This window comes from Podarcis tiliguerta (assembly GCF_965153285.1).
Source record: "Podarcis tiliguerta genome assembly, chromosome: 10".
Taxonomy (NCBI): Eukaryota; Metazoa; Chordata; class Lepidosauria; order Squamata; family Lacertidae; genus Podarcis; species Podarcis tiliguerta.
The window spans coordinates 46,794,536-46,819,429 of NC_139543.1; the positions used below are offsets into that span (position 1 = coordinate 46,794,536).

Sequence of the window (24,894 nt, forward strand, 5' to 3'; positions counted from 1 at the left end):
ACTGTGTTGCACCAAAATGCAGACTCAAGCTTTGAGCAAATGGCCTCTGGAAATTCTGCACCAAATTTGTGGGAAGAGAAATTGGGAAAGACAGACCATTTCACAAAATTTCTCCATATGGGAGGATGGGGAAGATTATAAACAGTTTCCCAGGGATGGGGTAGTAGAACAGCTTTGTTCTCCCCTGCCCCCTGCTTGGTTTCCCTCCCCACCTGGGCACCATTTTGCATCTTCCTCAGTGCCCTTGCATCATTCCAGGGTGCTGTGCCAGATTGTGGGGATGGCAGCTGCCACAAAAAGGCTAAACTAAAACTAAAATTTCTGAATGGTGGCAAATATTCCGGAAAAATTCTGCAAAGTGGCCCTTTGGGGTTAAGTGGGAGGAAATATAAGAAATTTATCGAAAGAAATGTATTTGGCAAACCTTTCATTCACCTCTAGCTGGAGAATTTGTTTAGCCTTGTTTCTTTGTTTTTGTATTACTTATTACTTTTTTTAAAAAAATGGTTAGAAGACCATGAAATATCAGGGTGAGCTTTCCGTCCACATTATTCTTCACCTACTTCCTTGCTTTAGCTTTCCCCACAGCACCCCCATTCCCAGTTGGACTTCCAGGGCTGTTCCTGGAACTCCTGGAAGTCTCTTTAGGTATGTGCTCCTAGATCTGCATGATCCAGCCCAAGATCCACTCCTCGAAATCTGGTTTCATTATCTGCATTTCAGGGTCATCCCCACTTCTGCGACTGTGGAACTGCTCTCATAGCTAGAAAGGTCTCCTTTCTCATGTTTCACCAGTAGCTACATCCAGTTCAGCTGGTATAGAGAAGGACAAGGAATTTTCCTCCTTCAGTTCAGTGTATGAAGAGCTCTGCTAGATCAGAACAATCTCCCATCCAATCACGTTCTCACAGTTGCCAGCCACATACATATTTTTCGTTCTATAGGACGCACCGGACCATAGGACGCACCTTGTTTTAGAGGGGGAGAACAAGAAAAAAATTCTCCCCCTCTCTGCTCAGCACCCCTTCAGCGAAGCGGCAGGAGAAACAGAGCTCCTTCCATTTCTCCTCCCGCTTGGCTGATGGGGCGCTGCGCAGCTCTCCCTCTCTGCTGAAGCCAGGAGAGTCTTCCTCTCCTGGCTTCAGCAAAAGGAGCCTGAAGCCTGCAGAGCACAGCGGGAACTCGTGCTGCGCTCTAATGGCTTCAGGCGGCTATCCCTGAAGCCTGGAGAGCGAGAGGGGTCAGTGCGCACCGACCCCTCTCGCTCTCCAGGCTTCAGTGAAAGCAACGCGAAGCCTCCGGAGTGCGGAGGGAGCACTCCTTCCGCGCTTCAGAGGCTTCACGTTGCTATCGCTGAAGCCAAGGAGCCTGCATTCACTCCATAGGACGCACACATATTTCCCCTTAATTTTTGGAGGGGAAAAGGTGCATCCTATAGAGCGAAAAGTACGGTACTTCCTGGGAAACCCACAAGCAGACCTGAGCTCAGTAGCATTTTCCTGCTCGTGGTCCCCAGCAACTGAAATTCACATGCAGACTCTCTCTAATACTGGCGGTGGTATATATTCATCCTGGCTAGTAGCAATTGATAGCATTATCACCAGTGCTCCCCCTCCCTAGAAAAATAGGTGCCGGTACTCATCACCATGAAGTTGTTGCAGTAAGTGCCACACTTTTTAACAACAAAAAAGAGAGGTGCCGGTACCGTGTACCCTTTTAGCACCCCCTCAAAAAAGCACTGATTATTGCCCACTAATTTGACTTTTCAATTTTTAAAACTGCCCATGTCAGCAACCATCACTACATCTTAAAGTAGCAAGTACTATAGTGGATGTCAGGATCCAGAGACATGCGAGACATGCCTAGAAGTCAGCAATAAAAAACACAGTGTCAGTACAGTTAACTCTTTATTCTGAGAAACCCAAACAGCTCAGACCTAGTGATTCCAATTAATAATAATAATAATAATAATAATAATAATAATAATAATAATATATTTATACCCTGCCCATCTGGTTGGGTTTCCCCGGCCACTCTGGGCGGATCCCAACAGAATATTAAAAACACAATAAAACATCAAACATTAAAAACTTCCCTAAACAGGGCTTCCTTCAGATGTCTTCTAAAAGTCAGATAGTTGTTTATTTCCTTGACATCTGATCAGATGGAGTTCCACAGGGCGGGTGCCACTATCAAGAAAGCCCCCTGCCTGGTTCCCTGTAACCACACTTCTCTCAGTGAGGGAACTGCCAGAAGGCCCTCAGCACTGGACCTCAGTGTCCAGACTGAACGATGGGGGTGGAGACACTCCTTCAGGTATACTGGGCCAAGGCCGTTCAGGGCTTTAAAGGTCAGCACCAACACTTTGAATTGTGCTCAGAAATGTACTGAGAGCCAATGTTGGTCTTTCAGGATTTGTGTTATATGGTCTCAGCGGCCACTGTTCCCAGTAGGGCTTGCCGCAGTTGTAGGAACTGAAGGTCCTCATCTTTCCACCCACAATATTTTACTCAAGTTGGCACCCTTGTGCAGGCCACTTTGCCCCTGGCCCTGCCCACCACTGAATTGTAGCCCACCCACCCCCAAGGGAATGTGGCTCTTGGCTTGGAAAAAAAAAATTCTCCAATTCCTGGTCTATGTTAAAGCAGCTCCCTCACTTTACATTCCAAATTTGCCCAATTTTCATTCCCATTACGACAGAATGCCATTCTGGAGCTTTATATGCAGATCTGGTATCAAATGAAGTCAAAAGGAAACCTAGTGAAGATGTAAAGGGGTAACCAGGACCACAAGGCATCTTGTTTTGCCCAAGCTAATTCTCACCTCTGCAGTGAAGCTCTCTGCCCACCCCAGGCCGTCTCATGGCAACAGCTTTGGCTTCCCATCCTCTGGCACTACCCATGCCTGCAAGAATAATACATATTTGGTTGGGTGAAAACAGCAGAAAGAAAATGATCATAAGGATAACAAGGGGAATTAGAAGCAGAAAAGAGCTCATTAGTCCTCCCTCTCATTAAACAATGAGTTCTGGGCTTTGTCTAACATAGTATCAAGAGACTGACGACGGGACTTCATTGGAAAATTAGTGATTTCACTGTGTATTACAATCATTTATTCAAATGACCTGGGAGGTGTAATCAGGCGTCTGGGGAAGGTGGCAGAGCTCTTAATGGAGGGTGAAACTGACACAGGAGTACTTGAGAGCCCTGTGGCAAATTCAGATAATAATAAGGGGTTTTGAATGCCCAAAGTTTGAATAATGAAGGGTCTCATAAAGGGTCTCTGGTAAAGGGAAGTATTATATTTCTGGATTCTCGGCTTTACTTGATTCAATTTATTCTCTCAAAACAATTCATCTCTTGGATCTGCAGCACTTCCATCCAAGTAATATAATTGTAGAAATTCAGGCAGAAGGCCTGGTGGTTTGTTTCAATGGAGCACTGGATGCAGAAATGTCATCAAGAACATAAGGATGATATGTCGACACATTTAGAGGAGGGATTGGCGCTTATTAACAGGATGTTTGAGGAAGGTTCCCTGTTTCCAGGACTGGCCCTACCATTAGGCAGAATGGGAAAGCAGCTGGTTTTGAGTGACATGAAAGCATAGGAAATGGTTAGTTGATTTATTATTGTAGTACTTTTGCAGCAAAGGGATGGTAGAGGCACTTGTGGAATTTTCTGTCTTAGGTACCCAAATATCTTGACCAGCTTTGGGTAATATACACCTTGACTTTGGAGGCAGCAAAATGTATTGGGTTGCCTCTACCCATTGTTGAATCCCAGAAGCCAAGACTTAAGTTTGGAGCAAGTACTCATTGGGGAGAAAACCCCAGCAGAAATTTAACATTGAAATACAAGCATCTTCAGGATTTTCTGTAAGCATATGAGTGTCATTTTTCATGCAAAAGCCTGATAGGTCAATCAGCTGCTGTCCTTCCCCTTTTTCTGCCACAGAGACAAAGATTTTCCAAGGGTTCAGCAAGAAACATGGTTGATGCTCCTCTGCATAGGAACAACCGCCGCTTTCTAAAGTTGACAAAAGTTTTAAATGAGGCCTGTGGACAACTGCATAGTGGACAACTATAGTCTACCTATAGATGTTCCTTGGATGATTACAGTTCAACAGAGAACTTAGCTTAACAGGGGCCTTTATTATATGATATAGTGAGCATAATGATTAATCCAGCCATGTGCCAGGGTGTCATAGTAACAGGCTAAAAGGTGCAGGTTAAATGACCTAGCAATAGATTGTTCAGTGAGAATACAGTAGCAGCAAATGCATGTCCAGCTGAAAGGGCTTCCTCCATTCAGAGACCAGTTCTTCAAGATCTCCTCCTTAAGGTATTTGCAGCTTTGGATTTGGGTTCACATTTTCAGTAAGAATCTTTGACAAGTCAAGTATGGAGTTCTCTCCCCAGGGAGTTTCATATCACTCCTTCATTAGACGTCTTTAGTCGCCAGGTGAAAATGTTCCTCTTCACCCAGACTTTGGGCTGATTAATATTCTACAGCCTTTTAAATGTGTTTTGGGACAGGGGGGTTATTTTTTTCATTATGTTTTTGTTCTATTTATTTGTGCTTTTATCCTGTATTTGTTTCTTGTGGACTACCCTGAGATCTTCGAGTGAAGGGCGGTGTATAAATTTAATTGAATAATAATAATAATAATAATAATAATAATAAGTATTTTTAAAATGAGCCATTTGTAGAATGCACCATTTTATATACAATATGGGTGTCAGTAACTTAATCTGACCAATTCATCAGTTTTTAGATCTCTCCCATTTTCTATAACGTTCCAACGGCCCAATCATTCCTAAGAACCAACTACACAGTGAGGATGGAGATGGTCTCACTTTTCTGAGCAGCCTTATGGTCACTGCATGCTTCCATTTCCTTTCCCATCCTTGGAAATTTCCCTGCTAGTTTTAGTTCTCGGCCTTGCCATGACTGGAGAACTGGGGGCACAAGCTAGCAGCCCCTGGGCCAAATCTCTTCCCTCCTGCCATTGTCAACCTTTGAGGAAATACAGAAATGGCAACAAGAACTGGGGCACTGATATTTGGCAGCAGGCCACTTGAGGCCATAGTGCAACTGCTTAACACTAGTCTCCAGCAAAACTATTGGTTTTATTCATTTATTTCATAAAATTTATATGCTGCTAGATTGAAAAAAAAACACAACAGAAAACAAACCATCAATGGTTTGATACCCCCGGATGATAGCTTTGGTTTGTTTGCACAAATCTTTTTTAAAAGGTTTATGTTTGAAGGCAGAATTTTCTTTAAAATTTTATTTTTATTGGTTTAGGTGATATTGATCTAAACACTGAAAGACACAGCTTTGGCATGCACTCAGATAGGAGGCATTTGAGTCCTTCATAAGACCCTTTAGGCATGATCCAGCCAAAGTTAAGTCTATGTAAGAAGCGGAAAACTGAAAGGTGGAAGTTTACAGTCTGCTGACCATCAAAATCAATGGGGACTTCTTTGTGCACCTTTCTGTACAAGAGGAGCACGAGCCACTCAGCTGTAAAATCTGGAATCTCCATTAACTTCTGTGCTCCTCTTCCAGCCCCGGCAAAATGAATGGAGCTTGTAAAGTGGACTTTCCTCCTATTTCTCTCTCTGGTGCTACCTTTAGTTTGCTATAAGATGCATTATAAGCTCTCTCACCCCCTCCCTGTTCTTCCCAAATGTAGATCCCTTCCGACTGATCCAGTGGGATAATCACCTCACTCTTCTGCCATGGACAATTTCAACTTCACCACCACACTGGCTTCCTGGGAAGAGAATTCAACAGCCAGCTGGGCAGCCCCTATTTCTGGGAACCTATCCCAAGCTTCCAGACTCGGCCTGGATGTCAGCGGTGTCCTCATCCCTCTGGTTTACCTCATTGTCTGTGTGGTGGGACTAGCCGGAAACTCCCTGGTCATCTATGTGGTTTTGTGCCATTCCGTGAGCGAATCGGTGACCAACGTCTACATCTTCAACTTGGCGCTGGCCGACGAGCTCTTCATGTTTGGCCTGCCCTTCTTGGCTGCACAAAATGCCTTATCCTATTGGCCTTTCGGTTCCTTCATGTGCCGGCTAGTGATGGCCGTGGATGCTATAAACCAGTTCACTAGTATTTTCTGCCTGACCGTGATGAGTGTGGACCGCTACCTGGCGGTAGTGCACCCGGTGAAATCGTCAAAATGGCGGACGGCACGTGTGGCCAAGGCGGTCAGTGCCACTGTTTGGGTGCTCTCTTCCGTGGTGGTGCTGCCTGTGGTCGTGTTTTCAGATGTCCCCCCGGGCATGAGCACATGCCACATCCAGTGGCCTGAGCCAGCTTCAGTCTGGAAAGCAGGTTTCATTGTCTACACAGCCACTCTTGGCTTCTTTGGGCCTCTGCTGGTCATCTGCCTATGTTACCTGCTTATTGTTGTCAAGGTTCGGTCGTCCGGCAGAAAGGTGAGAGCACTGACGGCCAAGCGCAAGCGCTCCGAGCGGAGAGTCACGCGCATGGTGGTTGCCGTCGTCGCAGTCTTTGTCCTCTGCTGGCTACCTTTCTATGTGCTCAACATCATCAACGTCATCTGGACCTTGCCTGAGGAGCCATCTCTCTTTGGCATCTACTTCCTTGTTGTGGTCTTGCCCTATGCTAACAGCTGTGCCAACCCCATAATCTATGGCTTTCTCTCGTACCGCTTCAAGCAGGGTTTCCGCAGGGCTCTCCTCAGACCCTCCCGTCGAGTGCAGAACCAAGAAATCGCAGCAGCAGCAACCACGGGTGGTAAGATGGAGGAAGAGGAAGAAGAAGACGATGAAATGGAGGCAGAAGCAAGTGAGGTCAGCAAGATTGCCCAAAACGGCAATGCCATGCAAGAGTGCGCCCCCATCAGTGGGGCAGGGGGGAGCAGTGAACAGAAGCCGCTGCCAGAGGAGCCTGGGATCTCTGAGAAGCCTAGTGTTATGAACATTAGCTACTTATAGTGACTCTTCTTCTCTCTGATAACACCCTGGCAGTGACTCATTGGGAATAACAAACGGAAGGATCATTCATAATGCAAGGGATTCCTAAAAAACAGAAAGCCTGAGAGGGATGTGGGCAGATAAATATCCTCTTTCAAACAGTAAAGCAAAGCCTAACAACCAGAGTGGCGGGTAGAGCAAAGGCTTCTGGGATTTGGTTTGGAAGTAGTGTATTTCCTTGGCTGACATGATTGGTCAGCTGAGTAAGGTCAAGAGTGTCTGTGTGCTCTCCAACATCTTACAGCTGAAAACAGGGATTCTCATGTTTACGATTCTCAGACCAAGGATTTCTCCCAAGAAGCAATCCCACCTCCATCCATGCATTATTGCACATTGCTGAAGGCGTTCTGTGCTAATATACCCTGCATTAATAACTCGGCCCACCATAACAATTTACTTAAAATAGGACTTTAATCTCATCCCAACTCTGATTGGACTTCTTGGATCAGGAGCAGCCAACCTGCTGCCCTACAGATGTGGCTGGATCCAAACTCCCATCAGCTTCAGCCAGCATGGACAATGATTAGGAATCATGGGAGTTGTAGTCCAGTGACCTCTGGAGGACACCACATTGGCTATCCCGGCTTAGAGAATAGCTATGACTCAACCCCATTTGGTAATGTTTATTACTGTTCTGATTCAAGGGACATGGGAAAGCGGAAAGAAAAGAAACTTATGCACATGGGAAATTGGAGAAAAAGGAATATCTGGAGAAGGGCCTTAGCATTTTATTTTCATACAGAAGGTCCCAGGTTCAGTTTGCAGCATCTTCCAGGCAGGGCTGGGAATGTCCCATGCCTGAAACCCTGGGGAGCTGCTGGCAATCAGGGCAGGTACTGATCGAGATGGACCTCATGGTCTGACTCAGTATAAGGCACCTTCCCATGTGCTCCCACTAACAAAATGATGGGAGCGGGTGGCACTGTGGTCTAAACCACTGAGCCTCTTGGGCCTGCTGATCGAAAGGTTGGCGGTTTGAATCCACACAATGGGGTGAGCTCCCATTGCTCTGTTCCAGCTCCTGCCAACCTAGCAGTTCAAAAGCACACCAGTGCAAGTAGATAAATAGGTACCGCTGCGGCAGGAAGGTAAACAGCATTTCTGTGTGCTCTGGTTTCCATCACAGTGTTCCATTGTGCCAGAAGTGGTTTAGTCATGCTGGCCACGTGACCCAGAAAGTTGTCTGTGGACAAACACCGGCTCCCTTGGCCTGAAAGCAAGATGAGCACTGCAACCCCATAATCGCCTTTGACTGGACTTAACCATACAGGGGTCCTTTACTAACAGGGGCATTTTACTAACAAAATGCTTTAAAAGCCATTCCAGAATCTCTTTTTTTTTTAAAGTATCTGTTATTACTAAGGAAACGTCCCAGAAAATAGGCAGTATACCTGAAAAACAAGGTCTGTTGGACAAAAATGTAGGACAAGACTTAAGTCTTTGGAGAGTCAGTGCAATATAGTGGCGAAGAAGTGCAGTGTGATTGTATGCCTGTTTACTGAGAAGTACACCCCACTATATTCAATGGAGCTTACTCCCAAGGGAATATTCATAGGATTACAGCCTGAGTTATGGACCAGGAAGTCCCTGATTTAAATCTCATTTCCTCTCTGCTAGTATTGTCCCCATACCACCAACTGGAACACTGAGAACAGTCTGGGCACCCCATTCTGCCACACGGGTATCCTAACCTACCTTCCAAGGTTGTTGTAAGGATTACTGACTGAAGGAACCAGAGGTGCTGGCTTCTGAAGGAGAATGGCAGGGCTGGTGTTGAATGTGGTGGCAGCACAGCTTCAATGGCTCCTCCTCCTCATCCCTCCTTCCCATCTACCAGAGGAGGAGGAGAAGGAGCCAGCCTCTAAAGCTGTGCCCTGCTTGGCTCCGCGCTTGACCTCCTCTACTGCTTTTGAACATTGGGGGAAGCCCTGACCCCTTCCCAAAAATATTGGGGGGATGGCGCCCCTGTAAGGAATGTGCAATGAATGCCCTGAAATGCTCTCTTTTTTTAAAAAAAAAAAATAGACTAGAATTGTGATTATTCTCGTTGCAGCTTTGCTCTGTAACATATGGAGAGGTTATGAAGCACAGCCTTCCGATCAGTGGAAGGGGTCTTGTTTGTGATGTGCCCTTGTGGGTGAGCAGGGAAGGTGGCAGGAAAAAAGAGTTTGTTTTTATGAAATGCTGCCACTTATACCCACCCTTTCTGACAAGTAACCACTTCCTCAGGAAGCAAATACAATAAACTTTTTCCCTCCAGTGGTATTGGCCTCCATTTCTCATTGCTGCCTTTTATGATTACAAAACTCTTGGAATTCTCCTAAATGTGTTGTCCCTAACTTTAGGATCTGGGGTGGTTTCTTGGTGGGAAAGGGCACAGAGGAGAAATGTTTTGGGAATACAGTGGTACCTCGGGTTACATACGCTTCAGGTTACATACGCTTCAGGTTACAGACTCTGCTAACCCAGAAATAGTGCTTCAGGTTAAGAACTTTGCTTCAGGATGAGAACAGAAATTAGCTAAAGTGGTGCTTCAGGTTAAGAACAGTTTCAGGTTAAGTACGGACCTCCGGAACGAATTAAGTACTTAACCCGAGGTACCACTGTATTCACAACATAGCCATGATCGCTGCATAATGCTCCATTGCCAAAGGATCTCTCCCTTGCCTCTGTATACCAGTTCCTGGGAATCACAAGCAGGGAAAGTCCTTCTTACACCTGGTCCTTCTCGCTGGCTTCTCCCTGAGGCATCTGGCTGACCATTGTGAAGATGGAGCTAGATGGGGCTTTGACCTGATTCAGCAGAGCTCTCCTGGTGTTCTGATGCTCACATTGCCATCTTCTCCCTCCCTAAGAAGCAGCCTTTGAAAGCTAAATGGCAGTCAAAAAAAAAGACCCCGAACAGATTAAGAGAGCTTTGTGAAGACAGGCACACTTCAACACTTCCAAGACTTCACCATTTGTCATCAACATTCCTTTCAGCCTCTTTAAATTTCTTGCGGCCAGGCTTTCTTCTTCTTCTTTGCTTGAGTAGGAATCCTTGAAATTAGTTTCCGTGTTGGTGCTAGGCAATATCTGGTGTCAACCCTTCTCCTCTTCACCGAGCAGCTTCAACAAGCGCATTTATTTGAAAACAGCCATGTTTGGGAGCGTGTTCAATGAGGAATGAGAGTGGGTGGGTGGATGGGAGAACAAGTGGGCCCAAGTATGTTTCCTTCAGGTTTATTCTGCTTCCACAAGTGCTGGTATATGACTTTCCCTCACCCCCACGCCTTGAACTTTCCGATACACGGCCGTTGCTAAGATACACAGACCAACTTCAATCTGGAGTCCTGTGTGTGATCTTGGGCACTATCCTCCAGAGGGAGCTTTCCGAAACAGAAAGAGGCGGGTAGGGAGGGGGGACAAAAGAGAAGAACAGGAGGGAAAGGGTTTTGATATGCTGAGGGGGAAATGGATGGGTGGACAAGGGTGGACAGAGAAACGCTGCTCTTCAATACTACATCAATCATTGGGTTTTCTTTTTCCCCAAAATGCCCCATTTGGGAACAGCCTGGGTGAAACTGTGAGAAACTATGTTAACGTTTGTGTAGTTTTTCTTATATTTGAGTCAGGGCTGATGTGTTAAAAGGAGGTGAGTGAGCACATTTCAAGCTATCAACACCTTAAATGACTTAAAGCTGAGGTATTACTCCTTAGCAACCTGTAGCAAAGTCTATAGAGAGCTATAAAAGGGGTAGATTTTAGCATGTACCTATGTCTGAAGTCAGTGTCGGTGTTACTGACCCTCGAAGCTACAATTGGCTTTGCTGCTGTGATGTCATTGAGGCATCGGACAGCCTAGTACCAGGCAGCTGATAGAGAGAGTTTGACAAAATGAGCTTTTGCTCATTTATATTGCAATACATTCCACTGAACTCAGTGAGATTTACTTCTGAGTGTATATACATACATTCAGTCAGTATGCTATCCAAGTATTGCCTACAGTATTACTGTGGGCTTTAAAATGTCATCTTGTTGGCACAAATCTTTTTGTGTGGTTCTGTAGCCTTGTAATGGACTCCAATTCCCATCAGCTGCAACCAACATGGATAGATTATGGGAGATGTAGTCCAACAATGTTGGTGTGTGTGTCACAGGTTCCCCTTCGTTGCTTTAACATCCTTTTAAGAGAAAACATAATTTTATTTTATTTTATTTTATTTTATTTTATTTTATTTTATTTGTAAACCGCTGCGAGGTTTTATTACAATCAAGGTACACAAATTTTGTTAAATTATACAAATAAAGAAATATTTGCTGTACAGTGGTACCTCTGGTTAAGAACTTAATTTGTTCCGGAGGTCCATTCTTAACCTGAAACTGTTCTTAACCTGAAGCACCACTTTAGCTAATGGGGCTTCCCGCTGCCGCCGCGCCGCTACTGTACGATTTCTGTTCTCATCCTGAAGCCAAGTTCTTAACCTGAGGTGCTATTTCTGGGTTAGTGGAGTTTGTAACCTGAAGCGTCTGTAACGTGAAGCGTCTGTAACCTGAGTTACCACTGTACAGGGTTAAGACTCTGCAGAATGTATGAATGAGGATCTTGTCCTTGAAGACTAGTGCAAAATAACTTCAAGGGAGGTAACAGAGAGAGAAAGGAAGGACTTCATAGTATAGTGGTACCTCTAGTTGCGGATACGATCTGTTCCGGGGTGCCATTCGCACCCCAAAAAGTCTGCAACTAGAGCAGTGCTTCTGCCCAAGCGCAGAGCACAATAAAGCACTTCTGCACATGCACAAAGCACACAGAGTGCTTCTGCGCATGCACAAAATGCACAGAGCGCTTCTGCGCGTGCGCACAGCAAAACCTGGAAGTGTACACTTCCGGGTTTGCTGCGTTCACAACATGAACCTAGCGCAACACGAGGTATGACTGTACAAAACCAGAACAATTTGAACAGAAAGGCACTTACTTTAGACAGTCACACATTTGCCTTATTTGCTGAGGAGCAGGAAACATGCAAGAACAGGTCCTGCCATGCACAGTTACTTTGTTTAGAATGGTAAAGGTGCAAAGCATCATCTTCAGCACTAGCCCAATGGTGAGCAAGACATCAGGCTCTCAGGAGCAGTCTGGTAAGACACAGAATTATGGACCTTCTCCCCAGCCTAGGCAAGAGTAAGTCATCTCTTCCTGTTTTGCTGTACCTGCACAATTTATACTCCAAAATGAGTCCAGATGGCTGTAATTGACATATGTGCTATTAAAACAACAGCTATCAGTGCCAACATGAACATGAAGGATTGAGGAAACCAAACCATCAAAACTTGACACTTCCTAAACGGAGAGATCATTTCTCCTCATTCCCCACTCAATGGCTGTTTCTTTAGAGATCTGCCTTTCAAGTGCTCATTGGCAAAACCTGTATTGCTTGCCAAGCCCATAAACTATCTTGAATTTTCATTCTTTGTTGATTTCGGAATATGAGTCTATATTTGCTTGTTCTCCCACACCCACACCATTGCACATCAAAAGTGGGTACAGGGGGGTTTTCTGAATTCATGATGTGCTGTTGATGTAGTATCCCTGTTTTTCAGACATCATGGCAAATGCATGAACATTGGGGAACAGGGTGAATGATATCAGAGGCAAGGCAAGAGGATGTGGTCCGAACTCCTTCCTGCACACATCAAGAGTATGAATGGAGGCAAATGTCTGAACAGGGCATTAGTCAAACACATAAACCTTCTGAATAGAAACATACAATGTGGGTGTAACTCATGACCTCCACAGGCAATGAATACGTTTAGTGTAGTGGCTAGACTGTCAGACTAGCACCTGGGAGATCAGGGTTCAAATCCCCACTCAGCCTTGAAGCTCATTAGGTCACCTTGGGTCAATCACTGTCTTCTCTCAGCCAAACCTACCTCACAGGATTGTTGTGGGGATTAAATGAGGAGCAGGAAGAGAACCACGTATGTCATTTTTGAGCTATTTGGAGTAAACTGTGAGATATAAATGCAATAAATAAATAATCATAAATAGCATACTCTATCAAAATAATAATTTCAAAGGAAGACTACAGCATGGAAACTACTGAATTGTAATCAATTTCAGCAACCCTGACATAGTGGATATTGGTCTCAATAGACACGGAGAATGCCCAGCCCACTAGAGAGTAGAATTGTCTTTCTTCAATTGCTCATCTGTTACATGGTTCATCTTGCCACTACATTTATCCATCATGCTTGGCCACTGGTCAGAAGTGAGTTGTGGACTCTGACCTACAAAAGTTTGTGCCACGATCTATTTATTAGGCTTTAAGGTTCTACAAAACCCAGGTTGTCAAATTCTGATAAGAAAGGGAGTGGAAATTGCCGATGTTCACTTATTCTGCACATGGGACTTGTAATTCAGCAACATCTGGAGGAGCAAAGTTTCCCACTCCTGACATGGATCTTAGAAAGTTAAGGCTGCAATGTCTTTGCATGTTCACCAGGCAATAAAGCCCTATGAACTCAGCAGTAAAAAGAAAGCCCCAGATCGGGCTGGACAAGTGGATCCCACATTGTAACAGGAGACTGACACTGGGTAGGAAAAAGGCATTGCATGAAACCCCACTGGCTGTTCTGTTTGGGAAGAGGTGAGGAAGCATGAGGGTTGGGGTGGGAATCTGAACTCAGGCTCTTTGTGGTCCTGGGAGGGAGCAAAGCCCAGCTGCCTTTTGCTCCTGCAGCTTGAACAGCCTTGAGAGTCATGTCTGGCTTGCGCACTGCGCAAGAGAGAGCTGTGATGGGGATGACGGCAGAGGAGCCTCGCACACAGAGCAGTGTTGGAGTTGCATTCTGGGCATGTCTTAGTGCATCTGTTTCATCCGCTGTGGAAATGGATTTCTCTCCCCCAATTCCAGGTGCAGAGTCGGAGAGACGAGAGGTTTCTTCAGACCCCGCAGGGGGCAAAGTGTTTTTCATTGCCGTCACACGGTGGCCAGAGCTGTAAGGCTTGCGGCGGACACACCAGCCCCTGCAGTGCCTCTTCCCAGCTCCTGTTTGATCACAGTCAGGTTGCATAGGAAGAAGTACACACACACACACAAACACATACACACACACAAATATTCTAAAGGCAAAAGCAGCCTCTGCCTGTGTGCCTGCTGTAGAGGAAGAGAGGCCTTTCCTTTGCGACTCAACACACCTCGAGTTTCATCTGGCCCACCACAGCACGGCCGCCCACGCAAACGACAATGACACACAGCCCTCCCATGCAAACAAGGTTCACCCACGCAGCACAAACGCCACGTACCACCAACACACACACCCTCGGCTGAATGTACCCACTGCACTAATCAGTCACGTCTCCTTCCTTTCACAACTGCCTCTATAGCCCCTCAAGCCACGGCTGTGGCGTCTGGAGAGAGGCAGAGGGAGAGAGAGAAAAGGGAAAAGAAAAGAGACCTTTGCTGGGCTTTAAAGAGATTTGGAGAGAGAAGGAGGGGGGAAGCGGAGGAGGGGGTTGACTTGGCATAACGCGGGGCCTATTACAAGGCGATGCATCTTAATCACTTGCGCAGGCTGCTTGCACACTCGCCATCACTGCGAGCTATCGTCAGGAGGAGGAGGAGGGGAGGCCTGGGCTGCCGGCACTCTCGCTGCAGCTCCGATGTGGTGAAAAACCAGCTGCACGCATGCACAGTACACACCTCTGAAATGAGCAAGGGGCTCCACAGAGCCAGAGCGGGCATGGAGCAGTTCATCTGCTCGGACGAGTGGATAATATGCAAATATTTGCCCATGAAAGCATACTGCTCTGTACTTTCTCAAGCATAGGCTATGCTAGTGCCACACAGCTTGCCTGCCCTCATACAGCACAGAGGCACATTACCCAGAACCAGGGCGGGCAGGCACAGATATGCGCTGTGTAGTTGGTGTGGCACATCGGGCATTGTAGTCCTATCTCTTCCCACTGAATCATTGGCACTGGAAGTTCCTCCTGCCGCAGTTGCCTACCAGTCTCTTTCCTGTGATAATGTTGACTTGGTACATCTACTAGAATTGCCAACATTTTTTCACTGAGCAGTTCCTGTGCCTTAAATACCTGGAAATTCACTACAACCGTGTCTCCTCCCTTCCTCTCAGCAGCTTCCACCTGAAACAGCTGCCCCACTCTCAGCCTACCACAAAATGGACCATGTACTACTGTATTATTATTATTATTATTATTATTAACTCTGATTGAGTTGGGTTTTCATTGGCATCTGCCAGTAGCAGCTGGTGGAGCAGGTTGGAGTGGTGTTGCTCACCTGGTTTCCCAACACAGAGGCTGCTGTCAGTAACTGAGAGGGGCGAGGAGGCCAGCATGGTGCAAGCACAGCAGCAGAGCCAACCCCAGCTCATTCCTCTCCATCTCCATAACTGGCAGCAACCTCCACGTTGGGAAGCCACTTAAGCAACACCACCCCACCTGCCGCTACTATCAAACTCCTTCAGAAAATACCTATGGGATGGAATGCAAGTGGATTAACTTGGAAAAATAATAGGTTCTGTGTCTTACCATGGCATGCACAGGCCAGCAACTGTATGCCTGCAGTGCATGCCTTGTGTGGGGGATAATTGTTTGTCCAGGTGCCCTGCTTAGCCAAGAACAGGTGTTTGCAGACTGAGGTCCTCCTGCACAGCACGTCCCGTGACTGCTGTTCTCAACCACAGATGCAGCTGTTCCCGGGGATAACAATTCATTTGCTCACGGAGTGCGAACATAGTTTTCCACACCATTATATCCATGATCCCAAAGCCAAACCAAATCAAATAACTTGGGTTATCGCTCTCCATCTCCCCATTAACCTCAGGGAGTTTGCATTGGGCCTCTTATCTAGATATCGAGATTGTTTGCACCATCGGAGATTCAGGTGCTATTTCAAAGATTCTTATCTCGGGGTCCATATCCCAGCAACACATCTCGCCTACACAGGTAACAGGGTTGCAACATGGTTTTAGGCACACATATTAGCCAGCTTGGATCGTGTTTCATTTCCACATGTTTGTTTACTTGTCATAGACTTGGCCAATGTATGTGCTTTGCTTAACTTCCAGATGGGATTGCTGCAACACGCTCTGTGTGGGCCTGCCCTTGAAGACAACTCAAAGTCTTCAACTGGTCTAAAATGCAGCAGCCAGGTTACTGGTTGCCAGTTCGTTTCCAGAGCCAATTCAAGGTTGCTCACATTGGAGTTTAAAATCCTGAATGACTCAGGCTCCAAATATCTGAAACACCATCTCCTTCCCTGCAGACCCTCTCAGGGGCTGAGGTCAACAGAAGGGCCCTCCTAGTAGTTCCTCCATCCTCAGAGCCTAGGGGTGTACTGAAGAGGGCATTCTCTGTGGTGAGCCCTCACCATAGAGGTGAGTCAGGCACCATCATTATACAGCTTCCAGAGGATGCTGAATACACACACCTCTTTACCCGGGCTTTTGACACTTGAGGTGTATATTTTGAAGACCCACCTTATTTTTATGATTGTAAGTTGTTTTTAATATTGTGTATTAATGCTGTAACCTGCCCTAAGGGTGAAGGATGGGAAATAAATAAGTAAGTAAGTAAAAATAATCTTGGCTCAGTCAGTTGCAATTGCAATTGTGTGTGCAGATTATTGTGTGAACATTTAGCAAAGGAGAAAGGGAGGTCCTTGATGTATTCAAATCTTGTTGACTTGCCATCAGTTCATTTCCATTCCTAAACTACACCACCAATGAGGAGGGATTAGTGTTTTGTTTTGTTCTCACTATGTATTCTGTGTTTTCATCTTGCATTTTTCATCTTGTGAACCGAACTGAGATCTACAGAGGAAGGGTGATATATAACAAATTTAATCAATAATAATTGTGGTTGTTTAGTCGTTTAGTCATGTCTGACTCTTCGTGACCCCATGGACCAGAGCACGCCAGGCACTCCTGTCTTCTACTGCCTCCCACAGTTTGATCAAACTCATGCTGGTAGCTTCGAGAACACTGTCCAACCATCTCATCCTCTGTCGTCCCCTTCTCCTCCATCTTTCCCAACATCAGGGTCTTTTCCAGGGAGTCTTCTCTTCTCATGAGGTGGCCAAAGTATTGGAGCCTCAGCTTCACGATCTGTCCTTCCAGTGAGCACTCAGGGCTGATTACCTTAAGAATGGATACGTTTGATCTTCTTGCAGTCCATGGGACTCTCAAGAGTCTCCTCCAGCACCATAATTCAAAAGCATCAATTCTTTGGCAATCAGCCTTCTTTATGGTCCAGCTCTCACTTCCATACATCACTACTGGGAAAACCATAGCTTTAACTATGCGGACCTTTGTTGGCAAGGTGATATCTCTGCTTTTTGCTTTTTTTCCCTTTTTTTTTAAGATGCTGTCTAGGTTTCTCAATCAATAATAATACTACAGAATAAAAGGAGGGCATACCCCAATTGACAGAAGCCGAAAGAAGGAGACTAAGAAATGGAAGGCATCAAGATAAAATGAGACCTTTGAGTTCTATTTTTCATTGGGTGGGACAGGGGGAGTTTCAAACATAAGAATGAATGTAAGAAGAGCCCCGCTGGATCAGACTCATGACCAACCTGATCCCTGTGGGATTCAGGACCTGAGTGGGGAGGTGGATGAGCAGTCGCTTGTCCCGAGTAGTGGCAATGGTAGTAGTGGCTGTGAGGAAGCACTCCATTTTCTATCCATGGACGCCATGGCCAGCCTCCTCCCTTGGGCAGCTCAGAGCAGCTGCTACAAAATGGGAGAGGTGGGGGAGAGGCTGCCGCCACTGAGGCCCAGCCCTACATGATTTACTGGATCTAAGGGGCAGGCAGAGCACAGGGCCACCCTGGACAGGATGAAAGGGAGAGCGGAGCAGAGCTCAATAAGTCTTTTTTATGCTTTGTGTGTTCATGTCTAATCTTGCCCCTTTCTAAAATTTATTTATTGGAGTGTGCTTTTCTTTTCTGGAGAGTTCTTTTTTGTAAATCTACCAAAGAATAGAATAAAATCAGGATTAAGGGGTTTTCTCAGGACGGTGGAGGGTGTGCGTACTGTGTCCCTCCTTTTGGTAGGAAATGCTCCATGGTGGGACGAGAAATGTCCCTATTCCGTCTGAGGAATGTTGGAGTGTATGCCACTTGTGGGGGCAAATTTCATAGTTTGCCAATGCACTGTGTGAAGAAGTGCCTGTCCTGACCCTTCCGACATTCAGCTTCGCTGGACGCCCCAATGAAGTCCCCCAACATGGGTGAATTCCCCACTTCAATATGGCTGCTGTAGTAGATCACACCTGCATCCCGCCAGTGGATCCCAGCATGCCACAGATCTTGATCACTGGGCCGTGTGCATGTTCAAGCCAACAATGCAGAAGTAGAAGGCAAGAGGGTTCCCCTTCCAGGTCAAAAGCTGGTACCAAGTGTGGGGATTGTGATGGTGAACTGCTTGGGAGTCCATGTCCTGAGCTAACAGTGTAAGGCTATAGAATGAGAAAATTGATAGTGCACAACTCGCAACTCTCTCTCTCTCTCCATGCAATTCCCCAGCTCTCCTGTAGGAGGAGCCATTCACTCACAGAGGTCCATAATCCAAACACCACTAAACATTCCCCTTCAGCATTTATGCAATTCAGACTAAAGCCCTCCCTTCCAAGTCCAGAACCCATATCAAATAATATTTGAGGGGGAAGGCTTAATTATCAGCAAAGATCATTAAGTTTTTAGATAGTAAAGAGCTCCTGGTTCATTTGGTATGTCTACACTTACAGACTTAAAACCGGTTTAACAGTCATCCCCTCTCTTCAGGGAACTGTAGATCTGTGAGGGGCTACAGATGATTAGCTGAGAATACTCAGTGACCTCACCAAACTGCAATTCCCAGAATCCTTTGGGGAAAGTCAGGATAGTGGCCCTGATATAATTTTTCAAATGGAGATGTACATCTAATATACGGGATGTGCCCCATTCCACCAGACAGGAAGCCATGACAGAAGTTGTAAAGAATGTGGTGAGGAAGAAGAGTCCTCCACCTCTCTTCTGTTCCACTGTCAAACGACTCTTACTCTTAGGTTCCGCTAGTGGAATACCTCAGACACCCAACCCAGAAAAGTGCATTGTCCCAGGGTCAAAATATGGGAATCCGAAATTTAAAACCTGGTGTACAAACTGGGAATAATTGTACTTTGCATCAGACAATCTGTCTTGAGACTTGCAAACAGCTGAGCAGCAGAGTGGAGGAAAGTAGCCAGGCTCCAGTCTGGCAAGTGAGAAAGTCATCACAGTGAAAGCCTTTAAGGCAGATTCACAATGGCACCGTGTCAGGGTCACCCATTGAAGGAGCTGCTCCACAGAAGAAACACCTCATCTCGGAGACGAAAATTAAGTCAGCCTGTCGTATAAAATGGTTAAAATTATGCTTCTTGACTGGGGTGGGGGGTGCCTGCTATCAGGAAGAGTTATTTCCACCTCAGTCACTTTGAGAAATAAACAACCTGGCTTCGTAGGCAAAGCTTGTTGGGGAGGAAAGGAGGACTTCCATATTGTGCCCCAAACATACACTTCAGAGCAATGCCAGTCAAGGGCCACATCCACACCACAGATTTAAAGCACTATTATACCACTTTAGAAGGTCACAGCCTCTCCCAAGGAATCCTGGGACCTATTGTTTGTTAAGTGTGCTGAGAGTCATTAAGAGGCCCCTATTCCCCTCACAGGGACACGGGTGGCGCTGTGGGTTAAAGCCTCAGTGCCTAGGGCTTGCCGATCAAGAGGTCGGCGGTTCGAATCCCTGCGGCGGGGTGCGCTCCCATTGTTCGGTCCCAGCGCCTGCCAACCTAGCAGTTCAAAAGCACTCTCGGGTGCAAGTAGATAAATAGGGACCGCTTACTAGCGGGAAGGTAAACGGCGTTTCCGTGTGCGGCTCTGGCTCGCCAGAGCAGCGATGTCACACTGGCCACATGACCCGGAAGTGTCTTCGGACAGCGCTGGCCCCCGGCCTCTTGAGTGAGATGGGCGCACAACCCTAGGGTCTGTCAAGACTGGCCCATACGGGCACGGGTAACTTTACCTTTTTATTCCCCTCACAGAACAACAATTCCCAGAGTTCCTTGGGAAAGGGGATTGACTGTTAAACCACTCAGGAAATGGTAAAGGCAAGCCCAGCCAGTAATCTGACTGCTGCACTTTGAACCAGTTGAAGTTTCTGGTGTGTCTTCCAGGGCAATGCCACATACAGCACATCACAATAATCCAATCTGGAAGCTAGCAGAGCATGGAGCATTGTGCCCAAGTCATCTCTGTCCCAAAGGGATCATAGCTGGTAAGCTAGCTAGGGCTGGGAATAGGCACTCAAACCACCAACACCACCTGGGCTTCAAGTGACTATTTTGGTTCCAGGAATACCTCCAAGCCAGTGGCGTAGCATGGGTTGTCAGCACCCGGGGCAAGGCAAGTAATTTGTGCCCCCTAACCCGGGACAAGGCAAGTAATTTGCGCCCGCCCCCGCCCCCCGCTGCACTGTCTCTCCCCCAGATAGTCCCTCGCTCTCTCTGCGCACCGCACCGCACGCCTGGCACCCCCCCCCCCAGTGGGCGGCGACCCGGCTGCTCGGATCGGATTCGCACAGCCAGCACTGCAGTGAGAGAGAGTGAGTGAGCCAGGTAGGGGCAGAGAGCTGCGAGTGCGAGCGCCCCCCCCCCCAGATGTTGCGCCCAATGCAGCCGGCCCCCCCTGCACCCCCCACGCTACGCCACTGCTCCAAGCTATGAACCTACTCCTTCCAGTGAAGTGTAATTCTACCCAGAACAAGCTGTCTTCCCACCAACCAGGGACTGGCTGGACACTGAGGAGTGTGGCTGGATTCTGATGAGTGGGCACTGGGAGAAGAGGGGTTGGAGACTGACTTGGAAGAAGGGAGCAGAGGTTTTGGGGGGAGCCTGTAACAGCCGGGAGATGAGCCAGAGGCAGGAGAAGCTGCAGGATTGGAGAGTGAGGAACAGTTGCAGAAGGTGGAGGGAGATAGGTCAGGTTGGTGGAGAGTCCAGGGCTTCCACACTTCCTGCTCCTGTCTCCACCTTTCCTGCTCCACTGTCTCCCAGGAACAAGAGAGGACTGAAGTGGGAGGTGGAATCTCCGCCTGCTTGCACACAGCTCGGATAGGGCAGATACATGAGCTGAGGTTGGAGTGGGGCCTCTCTGTTGCTGCAACTGCCTCATCGGGTGCACACCTAGGAGTAGCTGAGAGATGTATAACTGATAGACCAGCCTTTTCCTTACTTGTCTGTGTAGTTTTGAAAATAAAGAGTTAAGTCCTCGCTCTGGGCGTTCCCTGCCTGACAGCGCTGCTGCAACACCACCTCCTGGACTCAATACCTTGGAACATATAACACCTGCCAGGCCGTCTTTAGCATATGTGCCGCTGGGGTGCAAAGCTCCGCCCAGCACCCCCAAATTTAGTTTAGCCCCCAAATTAACTTTTTTTATGCTTATGTCACACACCACACTTACACCTTATCTTTTGTTTATGAAAGAAGGAGGGGAGAGAAACAAACTTTTTTATGTGTTCATTTATTTACAATACCCTTATACTTAAGTATACAACACCACCACACTTAAACCTGTAAGTATTGGTTAGGCACCTACTTAGGAGAAACATCAGTCGTGTCAAAGGTGCCGCTGACCCCGCTGCCGCATAGCAGCTCAATACAATTCGTAACCTAATGTTTTGATGTAAGAGTTATTTTCGCGTGCATGGCGCCATTTAGAATGACAAGCACCGTTGCCGAGTCTGACAAACGCCACTGTTGTGAATGACAAGCGCCACCGCTGGCACGGTTTGTCTTTGGTAAATGAGCGCACAAAGTCGAAAGTCCGTTAGTGAAACAGTAGGTATATATTCGGTAATACCTAGGTATAGATGTATTTTGTTTTTCTAGCTTGATCAAAATTATTTATTATTTTATAACAGGTAGATAGTTAAGAGCTTAGGCAGCTTCAGAGGCGGGCGCCTGATTCCCCCCAAAATTCGGCACCCAGGTGCCCCACACCCCTTGCACCCCCAGGTAAAGACGGTCCTGAACACCTGTGTATTTTCAGGATTCAGTTTCAATTTATCCAACCATCACTACCTCAAAACACCCATCTAGCACCCCACCCCATAGCTTTACCAATGGTGGCTAGGAGCAGCTAGGAGCTAGGTGGAGTCATAGAAGCAGCTAGGAGCAGCTAGGAGCTAGGTGGAGTCATAGATCTAAAAAAAAGTGTACACTTGCACATGCTGTCCAGCTTCCATTTTGACTTGAAATGCTCATTTGGGACTTCTCAGAAGTACTAAAAGGCAAGAAGCTGCCAAGAGGAGCACTGGCCCACAATGGTGCCACCTGAGAGGTGCCGGAACTGAGCTCAGGCTGAGAAAAGCACGGCATACACTTATCTTCGATTTTAAGAACCCTGTTTGGTTTAAGAAAAGATTTAAGGTGTTTAAAAATGCACTCATTCAACAAAAAACATGAAATCTGCAATTGTTAAGATGCGTTTTTTATGTTCATGCCCCACAAGAATTAAACACATTCTAGTCTCACAAAGGGCATTTACTTACAACTCCACCGGCCCCACTTTCCCCCTTGATCTCTCTGCCCCAGTCTTCTTGCTCTGCAAACAAGGAGCCAGCACTGAAGCTGGGGTCAATGACATCTCAAACTTTGAGAAGATATGCATGCTTTAAATCGGAATTCTGGCATCCAACCTCTCATAAAGCTTATCTTGTAAAGAATAATATTTTGCCCGTTTAACAAAAATTTACTGTGGTTATAAATTGTAAACCTTTTACTCTGGAAAGCAACCCCTTGTAAAGCTTATCTTAAGCTGCAGAGTGAAATCTTGGGCATGTTTAACCAAATCTAAAGCCAGCAAAGTAATTCTTTTGGATTATCATCACAGGTTTTACATACTTTCTCTCTACTACGTACTTGTGAATTCTAGAAAAAAATATTTTCCAACTACTTGCTGGGTGGGTGGGGGTGAAATTAACCCGTTCTGAAAAATGATGGGCAGGGAGAAAATTTGCTGAAAATTTCAAGAGATTGCTGTTTACCTTACTTCATCTTAGAAGGTGGTCACAGGGTTTTTATATATCCCCCCCCTTTTTTTTATTTAAAGGAATTGTTGCCCATGCTTTTATTGCATGCAGCACTACGTCTGTTCTGCTGCAGTTCCTCTTCCACCAAAAATATTATTCATTTCACTGTCCAATGAAGTAAAATTACACAACTGACCTAATTAATTATGTATCTTATCTGTGAGTCCTGGAAGACCTGCTCCCTGCCCTGAAGGTCTTTTTCCCACCTGGGCGGGGGCGGGGGCAGAGCCTTGACTGACTCCAGTTACAAAAGCTAAGGCTGCTTAACAGACTCTTGCACTTTGGTATTGTTTAGGGAGATTTATTGCAGTTGTTTTTTTGAATCTTTATTTTAGATCTATTGTGATTTATCCGGAAATTGTCCAGTTGGTTGTATATTTTTTTAGTGTTTTATTTATTGTTATTGAGTACTTTTGTTATGTTGTAGTTACCGTATTTTTCATCCCATAGGACGCACCTAGTTTTTTGGGGGGGGAAATAAAGGGGGGGGGAATTTCCTTTATTTCCCCCCAAAACCAGGTCGGGGAAACCAAACCAGGAAGAGGAACAGCGGGATGGCGGCGCTGCGCCTCCTTGCTGTCCACCGAGCTTGTGGGGCTGGCCGATGTCTGTCCGGCGGGCGGGGCGCTCTGCTTAGGGCACTCCTCGCGCCGGGCGGCAGGCTGCTATCCGCAGCGTGGGGAGCCCTGCGGGGAACTCCCACTGGGCTCCAACACGCTGCAGGTGTCTGTCCGGCGTGTGGGGCGCTCTGCTTTAGGGCGCCCCTCGCACCGGGTGGCAGGCTGCTATCCGCAGCCTGGGGAGCCCTGCGGGACCTCCCGCAGGGCTGCCTAGGCTGCGGATGTGTTCCCAAAGCGCCGGGCACTCTGCTTTCAGGGTGCCCGATGCTCCGGGAAACAGGCTGCTATCCGCAGCGTAGACAGCCCTGCGGGACCTCCCGCAGGGCTGCCTAGGCTGCGGATGTGTTCCTGAAGCCTGGAGAGTGAGAGGGGTCGGTGCGCACCGACCCCTCTCGCTCTCCAAGCTTCAGCGAAAGCCTGCATTCGCCCCATAGGACGCACCCAGATTTCCCCTTCATTTTTGGAGGGGAAAAACTGCATCCTATAGGGCGAAAAATACGGTATGTATTTTTGTGTGTGTTTGTAAGCTGCCTTGAGCATGGTTTGAACTGTGGAAAGGTGACATACAAATAAAATTATGCATATGTCTTTTTCTACCCCTATTCATTTCAATGCAAAGGAAACATAATGTAAATGTGGAAGGGGAAAAACAATCAATTAAGTATTGTTTGCAGACTGAAATCAACAGCAGCAGCAAATACCAATCGTATTCGAGAGATTGATTTCCATTCCAGGCTTGGAACGAATAAAGAAAACTTCAGCAGTTTCTGTTCCCATGGCAGTTTTCATCAGAATTCTTCGGCATCCCTGCCCATGGTTGAGCCTTTTGTGGTAAAGACATGCTGTCAGAAATTAATAATTAATTAATTAATTAATTAATTAATTAATTAATTAATAATACAGTGTTATTGCTTTCTTTTTTTTACTATGCTTTGTATTTTTGTGTTTTTATATTGTAAATCACCTGAAGGGCAGTATAGAAATTTAATAAATAGAATATCATCATCATCATTAACAACAACATACAACAAGAAGAAGATATCTAGGAACTGAGCAGTAGTTTCTGAGATTGGTCTCTTAGCCAGGGGTAAGTTTTCTCTCCATCTATGTTTTGTTTTAGCGGAGTGTTATCCAACT

The 24,894-nt window shown here is 46.5% G+C and overlaps 1 protein-coding gene across 1 annotated transcript; it reads left to right on the forward strand.

Moving 5' to 3' along the window:
• Positions 1 to 5,749: 5,749 nt before the first annotated feature.
• Positions 5,750 to 9,278, forward strand: SSTR3 (somatostatin receptor 3; the record flags this gene model as incomplete). Its single annotated transcript, XM_083400825.1, has 1 exon — positions 5,750 to 9,278. The coding sequence occupies one exon, from the start codon at positions 5,750 to 5,752 to the stop codon at positions 6,977 to 6,979; it is 1,230 nt and encodes a 409-aa protein (XP_083256951.1). The 3' UTR covers positions 6,980 to 9,278.
• Positions 9,279 to 24,894: the final 15,616 nt, after the last annotated feature.